Genomic DNA, 12,307 nt, shown 5'->3' on the forward strand with positions numbered 1-12,307 from the left:
AGCTCAAAAGTTTGAAGAGGACAATGTGCCACATACAAACACTGAAAAAACATTTTATTCTTCCACAAAAATCACCTAGTAAGAATACTTTACCATTGGTATCTGCAAGGGAGAGATGAATGACATACACAAGATTTTTTGATAGAAGTTGCCATAACTGCATTATTTACAAATGGCAATGAAATAACCTGAATAGTACAGTAAGTTCAGAATAAACCTTTGTTCAGCACTGTGTGATCTGAGTAAGCCACACATTGCAGGGAAATGAAACACTGGATGTCAGTAATGTTTCTGATGGTTAAGAAAAGGAAAAAAAGAATGGGGAAAATGTTCACTCTCAAATGAGCAAAGCCAAACATTTTAGCTCTCCTGAATTTGCAAAAACTCTCACAGGAGTCCATAAAAGCTGTAACATTACCTACTACCTACAGTGGTCACATTTTCCAGGTTGGAAGCATCTATTCTAACCTACATCCCATGCAAGTCTGTAATCTCTTGTTTTGAACTGTTAACAAGCTCCTTCAGAGCTGTGAAGTAGTTTAACTATGAGACATATGCAGGAAATTCATTAATGAGTTGAAAGATATGTAAACGTTGTAATCCTATTACGAAAATCTCTACAATTTAAGCATAAGAAATACACTGAGGACGGTGCGACGTTAAGATTTTAGGGGTTTTAGCCCAGCACACTTTTTGAAGAAAAGAAGTGGCATGCACCAAGAAGGCAGCTGATACAGCTACGCATGGACAAATTAAGTGCATTTAACTGTGATTTGAGATTTGAGCACAGAATACCTCCTCTTTGCGCTCTGCTACCTTAGCCCAGTGACTGGAATCCTGCCCTCTCCACTTGCTTTGCCACCTTCTCAAAACACTGGCTGCTGCCACGAGTAACAGCAGCCGACGCAACATGCCCTCTTGCTAGCAGAAAGATGATGTGTGCCAGCACTGAGCATATTGTCTCTGTCCCTTAGCATGATTTGTGATCCTTCTTAAGGCATTTCTTTTCCCCTAAAGTGCTACACAAGTTGAATTGCAATGGTCTAAATTAAGACATCCAACCGTCCAGATGATGCACCCAGAAGAAAAAGGGAAACTTCATTAATAACATTAATTCCTGCTGGTCCAAGAACATTCTCCCCACAGAAGGGTCACACTGCAAAAGGAATTTAGCTGAAAGGACAAAGGCTTACATGATAAAATTGATAAGTGGAAAAAAAAAGAAAATTCTGGCCTCTGAAGGCCCCAAACTCCTATATTCAATTTTGCAACCACTGTCTGAATGTCAGAAATGACACGTTCCTTCAGTTGCCTCCTCTGCTGAAGGCTCCGCATCCCAGGGGCTGGCGGAACATGCTCCTGATATGAAGCACATCGGCCTCTAACCCAAACGAGCGCTGCCTGTTGGCTCTGGGAACATGGGACCCAGTTATACCTATGATTGATGACCAGGGAGAGCATTTGCGAAGTATCCCAGGCTTCAGCAAAAGGCTTCTATGATTTTTTTCTATGCTTTACATGCATCTGTAAAGTCATGTGCAGTACAAGCAAATGATTTCTGTTTCTCTTGTTGATGATCCTTCAGAGGATCCAAATAGGAAACATTTCATTTTGGTCTCCACAGCCACAGGGAGGAATAATATTCTCTTTCTTCTCTTCTTTCTGGATTTTTTTTTCCATTAATCTGGACTCTGCCCTTTACCCAGCTCAACAGGCCTGAGCAGCAGCTCCCTGCTTGCTAAGGCCTCACACCAGGACCTTAATACATTTATTTTCATACCACATCTCTCGTACACTACTTAAAAAGTTTCTGAATACATTTCAAAAGAAAAACCATTTGAATTCTTGTTTGTTGAAGAGCAATAAAGTATGGAAATGGAAAGCATGTTTTCAGAAGGCAGTTTTTGAATGATACCTCAAGATAGTCAATGACTCGTGAGCAATACAAGTATAGTTATGTCAAACACATTATCATGAAATGAGAGAAAAGAAGAACTGAAACTTCCATGCCTTTAGGTGTAACTATAGAATTGAAATGGACAGAGGTTCAAATGTACCAGACAAGTATTGAATAGCTACATTTGAAAATTATTCAGAAAATCCACACTCATTTCCCTTCTTTACAGTACAGGACATGCAATATGGATTTAACAGTAAAGGACATACATTACGGATTTAGCTATTTTTTTATGCAAATGCAAACCACTATGCTGCAAATTGGCTAGAATTTCTTTCTGCCCTTGAGTTCCTTCTAGTCTCCTGGTTGATTAGCTATGAGATTTCTTTTAAAAATTAGACTTCATCAGATATGCTGAAATTTGAAAAGGTGACATAGGCAAGTAACCAGACACCAATCACTTGAATATCAATAACAGAATCTGGGGAAAGAAAGTGGAAAAGGAATGGAAGGTGAATGGAATAAAAATTATCATAGTTTAAATACAGTAATACCAACAGATCCATCCAGACAACATCCTCCTCTTTCTTTTTTTTTTATTTGAGAAAAAGTATAAGTAAACTGGACTTCATTAAAGCATTTTATGTACTACTATCAGAAAACCTGACCATTCATAAAAGTGAATAAAAATGCATAGGAAATTGTACTGCATTGAAAGAGATCACACTCAGGCTAAAGAATGGTTACAAGAAAAGCTTCTCATGCTCCTCCTTGCATTAATATTCTTCTTTAATATTTGTGTGCTAATGAAATTTCTAATGAAACAAAATCTGCAGACACCAGTAAAGCAGAACGATCAGAACAAATATAGCAAGAACTGTGTAACCTTCAAGACTGTAGCAATATCAAGAACATTGATTTAGTGCGAACAGTATTACGAAATGCTAAGTCATGCTTTTTTAGAACCAAGCAAAAAGTTATCAAATCTAAAGGCTAATGCTGGTAACGTGCGAGAAAGGGAAAGACCTTACTGTGCACTGGCCCTGCAAAGGCAATGACGTGCTGAAGTTATGCAGCTGTGAAGAAAGGCAAAGGTGGCTCTAGGAGATCATGTCTAGAGAAAAGGGTAGGATTAATTTAATTGCATAACAGAAAGTTCTTCTGGGATACTCTTTAGTACTCAACATTCCTATTGAAGAACGATGAATTCAAACTGTAGCAGCTGCAAAAACTAGTATTAGCATGTTAAGAGAAATGGAGAATTAGCTCTTATGAGAAAGCTAAAAGGGACTGGCATGTTCAGTTTAATGAAGTGAAACCTATGAGAAAATAGGCCTGCTTTCTTTAAATATATTACGAAGGTCAGAGTGGGGCCAGAGAAGACATTAAACTCAGAAACATTGTTGGAACACAGAATGAGTATAATTTCATGCCTTCTTGGCCATGAAAACACTTGGGGTAGAATTCAGAAACTCTTTTCTAAGCATCATAAGAGAGCAGCTATGAAGCAGGTACCCAGCAGAATCAAGGCAAGGAATCAAGACAATTTTTAACATGGAGCTTTACCAGTTCAAACAAGTGATTATAAAATTTGAGTATTTACACCAAATGACTCAGGAGGTATTTTCTGCCTTTTTTTTTCCTTAACCTAAGAAGCATTTTTATCTGAAACAATTTATAAAGATTAGACAGATTCATGTTTTTATATATGTTATTCTATTGAGTAAAGTGTATTAATTTTCTAATGAAGCAGAAAAGTTTTCAAAGCACATTTCAAGTAATGCCTCTATCCACATTCTTAAACGGCCCTACTCCTGCAATAGCGGACAGGCTAGTTGCACACAGTATCCTTTTTAAAACCCTTTTACTTTTGTGATGCTGCAACAGAGCTAAGAGATGGGTCCAAGAAGGAGCTTTTCTGTAAGCATCCTAACTACCAGGCTAAGTTAAACTGCCACCCTCTCTCTGCACTTCTATCAAGTGGAAAATAATTGCAAGAAAAGATCTCAGCAGCCAAGACTGCTTCTTGCAAGGTAAGGCAACTGGGCTCGAATTTCTTCTCCAAAACAAAGGACAAAAAGCAGATTTCAACAACTCTGAAGCCCCTTTTCCAAGGTATGATTTGAGAGCACATGCTCCTGTGGAAAAGCAGAGATACACTTCATTTAATTTTCAGTTTTGAGTAAGGATTGACCTGGGAGGCATTTTCTGGTAATATTTCCCAGAGGGGTCATGACAGGGAGAGGAGTGTTTAGTTGGTGAATCCCAAGGAGATTTAGGTATCTGAGCGAGTCACAGCTGTCAGGGTACAGGGGATTACGCTCGTTCCCAGGGCTGAGAGGGAGGGAGCTGCACTCACATGTGCCTAACAAGTCATTGATAATTTCTTCTTTGAATTTGCCACCAAAATCCTGCCTCTGCACACACATTGGAAAAAAAGACAAATTCCAGGTCCCTGCTACAGTATGATTATAAGGTGCTGACAAAGCAAGGCTAAGCCACCAACCTCTCCAGACCTGAGCACAGTCATGCCAGCACAGAATTCTTGTCCCATAGGAGGAGCACAGCAGGTTGATTTTAAGACTGCATTTAGAAACCCCTGACTCAGATTCAGTCAATATGAATTCTGTAGCAATTGCAATAAAAAAGAAGATTTTACATTATGTATTTTTTAAGGAGTAAAATCCATAATCACATTTGCTGTTTACGTATCGCACCACAGAGCAAGGAAGGAACTTTAATGATAAAGATGCAGTTTGCCGACTTTACGCACATGAATTATTTCAGTCAGAAGTGCCACAAATGTAACACAGCAAGGCATTTTGACATACATTTAAAGTACGCTAAAACGAACAACATGACAGCAAATTTAAAGTATACCCTTAAACAATTTCTAAAAGAGAAGCAAGAATCTCAGCTGCCCCACATCAGTGCCAGACTCTTGCACACACATAGATCAAATGTAATTTCTCTTTAAGCTCAGAAGTTTAAAATAATATACACACTTCTGTGTGTGCACCTTAAAACATGCCATTAATTGTCATTTTGCTTGCCACATTGGACGTAGCAATATTCCCCAGCTGAGTTATCTACAGATTTCCTGAAAAGGAAACATTTCTCAGAAGTGCTGACACAATCTTAATTAGAGTGTCAAGTAATGTGTGCATGCAATATTGTCTTTATAAAAGTGATAGTAAATTGTTTTTTCCTCCAAGTTACTTAGAATTCCCTAAAGAGTTTTCAGAGAAGAGAGATGAAATTTTATTTCACAGCACAAATTTTATCTATATGGAAAACTCAGTAGACAGATCAGCTATTAAATCAGCATGTATAATAGACTGCATTTCAGGAGCACTGAAAATTTAACAATAGAACAGGAGATAAAAAACTGCAAAACACCTACTGCAAAGACAAATCTAACCCTTGCCATCATTTAAAAATGGAAACAAGCAGCAGCACAGTTCAGCAGCAGAGGAGGATAAAGAACTGATAATAATCCTCATGCTCCTCACATGAACTCCAACAAGGCATTTGAATGAGACTTTTAAAGCTGAAAATTGTCCATCAAAACACAGAATAACTTTTGCTAATCCTTGTGCCACAAATTACTAATCCATCTGGAAAGCTATTTTTTCGCGTGTGTTTACAAGGATCTAAATATCATCAGACATAAAGACAACTAGGTTAGTAGCATGTAAAAATAAATAAATAAATGCGGAAATAAAAAGTCTGAAGCAGTTGACCACAGAATAAGTAGGATTTGCAAAAGTACTTACAGCTCTCAATCTCCAGCGTGCAGTTCTGCTCATCCAGCGGATATCTCCGTAGGTCCATCATACAAGCAGCTGTTGTTGTAATTCTAGGAAGGAAACACAAGTGCTTATTAAAACATCTCATTCCAATCTTTGATTGCAAACAGTTGAAAGCAAAATATATTTCTGCATAACTGACACTCTTGCCTATTTTTATTGAAATACTCTGTACGCTACTTATTGTAACTGCTGCTGTTCTAAGCAAGTGACGCCAGGCTAGCGGGCAAGCAGGCAGTTCTGCCTTTAGGCACCATCATCTCAGTACTTATAAGCTTAACAAGCATTAATCAGTTTATCCTGACAATATTGCAGCCATCAATTAAGATAGTACTAATTCCTCCATTTTATAGTAGGAGTTCAAGCCAAAAGGTAAGGCTTGCAGAAAGGTGGCAGCACAAATCTAAATACACATACTTCATAACCTGGTTTAATACTCTAATCTCTTCACGTGAAACTTAATTCTTCTTTCTTCTGTTCAACCATACTTTGTAAATAAAGGATTACTTTAGAATCACATTAGCAAGCAAACATCCTCACAACTGTTTTCGCAAAATGACCATATTTTCACCTCCAGATTACACGATACCGTCCAACGTTAACACGTGTCGAGTGTGCTGTCCAAATGTTGAGAGAAACATCCGTGCCATCAATAAATCTTTAGCTGATAGACCTGATGGAGGAACAGCCCTGAGCTGAATACCAACCAAGGCACAAGGCTTGGCAGGATTTTATTAACTCTGCTCCTGTCACGGCTTTCTAGTGCCTGGGCTCAATCAATCCCTAGTCGTCTTCTCTCTCCTGAGTGGGCAACATTTTACACAACTCTGTAGCACTGAAAAGCAACCGGACGATTCAGAGCCTGCAAGCAAGAGAGCAGGGGAGCCGCGGCTTGTGCGACACAGACAGGCCTGGATTTAGCCGAGGAGCCTGCAGGTTTTACATAAAGACAACTCTTTCCCTGATGGACCTTTAATCCCTAATACCAACTCATTAGAAACTGAGTCCGCTTGAGAGAGGATCAAAAGCCCCTCAGAAATGTTTCAGTCCTTCCCAGAAGGCACCCACAAACTTAGCCAACACCACAACTCTGGCATCATTATCACTTGTCCCACCTAACAAACCTACCCCAATTGCCATTGCCAGAAAAATAATCCCTGTGAATTTCTCCTCGGTGTAAAGATGAGAAAGGTGAAGACAAGTTGTTCCTATAAACACTTAGTCCCATCTCTTTTATGTACATCTAGGCAAGATCCCTTGATTCTACATTTTCACAATTCAAATCCATGGGTAACAGGGAAAGGAGTTAGCAATGGATCTGTAGTGATCTTACTTCGATCACCACAAGGTTTCTCACTGAATCGCTCTTGAATTTTTTTTTTTTTTTTTTTTTATCTTCGCCAGTAATTGTGTGTCACCACAAATCTTTCACGGCTGCATAATCTTGATTCAAATGCCATGAAAAGGAGCCAAAATAACACAAATCTCCAGGAGCAGACAAAAGCAGCAGAAATGATTCCTTTGGCTCCCCTGAATGGAAATCTTCCAGCTCTGTCAGCAGCAACTGCTAAGAAACATACCTACATGTTGACAGCAAATGTAAATGGAGCAGGTAGCAGTGCATACTGTTAAAAGTCTCCTGCATTTCACGCTTACTTCCTTATTTGATAGTTTTAAAGGCCAACTTTGTCAGGTGCCAACATAAGATTGATTATTTTGATGAAAACTTCGGCCAAAACAGTTTGTTTCCAGAAGGGAGACAGAAAAATGTTACTGTCCATATTCTTTAAAAATAATATCCTCAGTATTTCTATATCTATGTGTATATAAAAGCCATATGGTTTAGATGAATTTCAGAAAGCTTCAGTGTTTGTCGTTCTTGAATGAAAAAGGTGGGAGTCAAAATTCAGCCAAGATCTAAGTGCACAAAAGAAACAGAGAAAATAGAAACTTGGCAGGCTAAATTTTGTGATCCCTTCCTCTTAAAACATTCTTCCTATGTGAGCCTGCCAGGCTGGAGCGCTGTTTGCAAAGCTGCTCCCTGCCGGGGCTATTCCCAGCACAGGGGGTCACGGCACTGAGGGGCTGACGCTGCTTTAGCCGAGCGGTCTCAGCCCTCCCACAGCTGCAGCAGGATCCTCTGGTGCAGCAAATGCCACACGAGGGCTCAAAGGCTGCAGCTGGGGTAGTAGCTCTGCTAGGAACATTATAGAAGAGGCAGTGCCCTGTCTTATCCAAAAAGTAAAGAACAAAACAGCAAAAAAAACACACACAGCTACAAAAAGTAATTGGTAGAATAGAGATTTAAGCAAATCAAAATAGTAGCTTTGAATAACCTATTTAAGCAGTTTGTTCATTCTCATCCACAATGCAAATCTACTGGAATAAAATAAGAAATCCATCCTTTCCTCTTCATAACTTTCTCATTTTCATCCCAACTTCTCTCACCTTTGGCAAAGCAGAAATATTTCTACCTCCCATCTTCAAAATCATTTAAACAACTAAACTACCTTTGGACAATTTCAAAGGGCATGCAATTCAAGCTGAATAACTAGAAGAAATACTAATATAAGAGCACATGAGGATGATCACCTCTGAACACACCAAAATTCAACACACACGACCTGTACCTTTTAGGCAGGGAAGGAAACAACGTTCACTGCAGCTGCTAGGAATACTTGAAGCAGATGTACAGCCTCTTCCCCAGAGCAAAGTTATTTCAATTTTCTTAAAAGGATTAAAAATATTTTTAAATAGTCTGGAGCAGTACATAAAATATAAAATGGCATATGGCATAATATAACCTTGAGAACAAACAATGAAAAATGAAAGCTCTTACAAAACAACGCCGTGACTCAATGCATTATAGTCATTAGGGATGATAACTGAATACAGTGCTCTCAGGGAAACACTGTACTAAAGGAAACACATTACACAACTGTCTAGCGCACTAATTTTTTTACTTGCTTTTAATGAAACAGAAACCTTGTGATACTTCATTTTATGACTCTTAACAATGCAAATGAGCATTCAGCATCCTATTTTATGATGTATATTTTGGATGTAGACTGATTATGCAGTGAAAAAAAAAAACAAAAACAAAAAACACATACATACAAAAAAAGCAACCCACAAGCCTGAAGTAAAGCTACATTAAACTGACTAGATAAAGTTATTAGGAAGTAGCCTCTAAGAAAGCTTCATCACAACAAGCAGAGTCACACCCCACACAAATATGCCCCACAGGTAACTTTCAGGGGAGGAAAGATTGCTGGCAACAATTCCAAATAATTCGGGCATGCATTCCTGCTGGGGCCGAGCAGGTGCCACGCTACAAACCGGAGCCAGGAGGTGGCCCTGCTCCCTGTCCCAGCCCAGCTTTGTGCAACGTGCCCACACGTGCAGGGGTGCTGAGAACGTCACCCCAGACAGGCACCATCCCAGCGCGGCGCGGACACGGCCCTGCAAGGAGGCAGCTCCGGCCACGGGCAGACCGGGCAGCCGCGGTAAACGTGCAAGCTTCCCTCTTGGGATTAGAGGCAGAGAGATGGTTTTAGCAAGGAACAAACAACAGTGACATTTCCACAAGCCTGCTGCTAAAGCTGAACATTCCACTTATGTCAGCCATGATCTTTCAACTACAAACTCATGTCTCACTTTAGGATAGAATGATATCATCTGATTACAGAGAATCCGCAAAATGCTCTAACGCTGCTTCTCATCTTCTCATGTAAGCATCAGCTTGGCTCGTTCATTGCTCTTTTTGGGACTGGCTCTCTAAGAATAGTGAACTTGCCCTTGTTTCTGCTCTGTACAGTTCTTGCATGTTTAGGCATTCTGTGGAAGCACCAAAAGCATTTGTTAAAGCTAGAAGGGTCGACCACGAACTGAACTAAGGATATAATGTGACGGATACAATTCTATAGTATTTTCTGGATGCAAATGAGACAGGAAAGAACTTTTGAAGCTGATAAAAATATAGAGACCTGAAATAGAGAGACCTGAAAGCACTGACCTCATCAAGGTTTGCTGTTGCTTATGTGATCAATAAGAGAAGAATATACGGATTTTCAGAGGAAACCAGAATGTGTGCCTGTGGTCATTCTTTCAGGGAAGAAGCACTGGATTTCTCTGCTGAAAGGTGGCCCATTATGCCATGTTCCTGCCAGCCAGGAAGAGACATGGAAATACAGGAGAATTTCACAGTGCAGGTTTCCAATTCAGATTTTGCTGCAGAATTCCATGCAATGATGCCTGTTTTTCCTGCTGCAGCTCTCTTCCCACATGGCTCTCTAAACTGTTCTGAATTTAATTAGATAGCATTGCCTGTTATCCTCTTACCAGCAGTCCAACACTCAGCCACAACATCATGTTCATAACTTAAATCCCTGCAAAAAGCACACACCATTTGAGTAAAATCTTCCGGTACAGTAACCTGAGCTTTGGCCTGAAGTCATTCAGGCCTCTCTCTGAATTATTATACTCGCCTCGAGAAGATAACACCCATACAACACAAGGAAACAGTTATGCAGCATAACTAGGAGGAGCACTTCAAAATGTTAATATTTTATCACTGGAAAGTGTATCCTTGTCTTTAAGCATTCACTTCTCCCTTTCAAAAAGGGAAACAAAAAACCCAGAGGTGCAAAACCTTAAAAGCAGCACAATGAAACAACAGGGAACAAGTTGGCAGAATAACTCCATGTGCAACAAACCCCCTTGGAATATAGAACCAATGTATCTCCTCCACTAACATGGGATTCATACTCCTTTTACTTTATGACCAATACTAGAAATAGGGAGCTTTATTTTCAAATATTTTGCAAAGCATGTTCCTTACTATGGTTGGAAAAAATACATTTCTCAGAGAGAGTAATGCCAGCACTGAATTAAAAATGGGTCTTAGAATTTTATACTGCTATCACCCAAGACATGTTTCATACTTCTAATAAATCACATATGCAAAATATCTTCAGAATACATTGTGCCCCATTTAATACAAAAAAGAAGTTTATTGCCAATAAAGTTAAGAAAATTGTTTAATTTAATGGGTTTCAGAAGATACGAAACACCTTCCTCACAAGCTCTTACAGGACTTACATTGTCTACAAATTCAAGCTCTTTAAAAAACACAAGATGAAAACTGATTGCAATCTCCTCAGAAATATCTAGCTTACAATTCTGATATTACGTCAAATTTAATACAGACTCTCTTACAATACAGGAGAGAGCTACAGCTTTCCAAGCAGCCACACGGAGCTGGTACCCATTTCTTGATGCCTGAAGTAACTGTTACTAGTTTTAGTGAACATTTTGCATCATATACAAATTCCACTGACATTTTATTTGAAGATAAATAAAACATATGCTCAAATAAATTGAATAAATAAATAAAATGAATAAATTAAAGGGCCAGGAAAAAAAATAAGAATACACAATATGCACCACATCAATGCACAAATTCTGCAGTTAATAGTGCTACAAACACAGAAGGAAGTAAATTATACACCATCATAGTTAAAACAGCATGGCCCTTGCCTACAAGCTACCCTATGAAACTCTTCCGAGTGTGACAACGTCAGGAACACTATCGTGCCGCACCGTGACACCCGCCTGTGGGAAAGCCCTGGCTCACCCCCCTCGGGAAATGCACCACATTTACTGCATGCCAGCTTAAAGCACGTGGTGTGAGGAAACCAGCACAACCCTCTTCTCCCCGCGGCAGGATTCCCGCGGGAGCCAACCTCCGGCACGGCCGCTGCCGGCAGCTCCAGCTGCTTGGGAAGCCGCTGCCGGCGGCAGCTGCACAACCTGCCGCTCTGCACTTCCCTCCATCCGTCAAAGACTTGTGCTCCGGGTGAGAAGCCCGCAGGAAGTTACACTCAGTCTGTACGGCCTCAATCTACGCTTTCGTTGACAGACTCGGTCCAGCAAAGCACTTTCTGCTCACAAAACACCACCCAGAAGACGATCAAGCACTTGTCTATTGAAGGAGATGTCCAAGGGGATGCTCTGAAAATCAGATATTTTCTGTGCACTGGGGAATGCATCTGAGTTAAAAATTAATGTGAAAGTCAAAACAACCTTGGGTAGAAAAGGCACATCCAGCTTTATGAGTGCGGCTTATTTAGTAATTTTCACAGAAGAATGAAGATAAGAGCTCAAAGCTGCTATTCCTCTGGTTGTTGAGGGTCAGAATAAGAAGGTTGATTTTCCAGAAGGAAATGTCAATAGCAATAATTAGACTTAAGTGGATTCTTCCTATGCACAATTATTCTCAATGCAAAAGGGAGGCAGGGAGGAGGACCAGTAAGAAATCCCCTAACACAGACCTGAAATAACCATATTTCTTTCAAGAACCTTTATAACACAGCAAGAACCCAAATTTGCAATTTTAATCCTCAAAAATCTAACACAAAAGTAAAATGAACTCTCTCTGACTTAACAGGGAAGTCATGATTTAAAAGTAATCCAACACGGACAATCACAGCCAGAATTGAAGAAAAAGGTGTAAAGAAGGGCAGAATTAGAGATATAGACTGTTACTTACTCTATCAGCTAGGATTAGAATCTCCATCCAGATTGAAAAGTCATAGCTGCA

General features: G+C 39.7%; 1 protein-coding gene across 2 annotated transcripts in view; it reads right to left on the minus strand.

Annotated features, from left to right (window-relative positions):
* Positions 1-12,307, minus strand: part of GABRB2 (gamma-aminobutyric acid type A receptor subunit beta2) — a 148,203-nt gene that overhangs the window by 62,749 nt on the left and 73,147 nt on the right. For both annotated transcript variants that reach the window (XM_088522602.1, XM_088522603.1), the window contains one exon: positions 5,674-5,756. In XM_088522602.1, the coding sequence (XP_088378728.1) occupies positions 5,674-5,756 (83 nt within the window). The remainder of the gene's footprint in view (positions 1-5,673; positions 5,757-12,307) is intronic.

The sequence above is a fragment of the Tinamus guttatus genome, unplaced genomic scaffold (genome assembly GCF_059628265.1).
Source record: "Tinamus guttatus ecotype Peru unplaced genomic scaffold, ASM5962826v1 Tinamus_guttatus_pri_ptg000155l, whole genome shotgun sequence".
NCBI lineage: Eukaryota > Metazoa > Chordata > Aves > Tinamiformes > Tinamidae > Tinamus > Tinamus guttatus.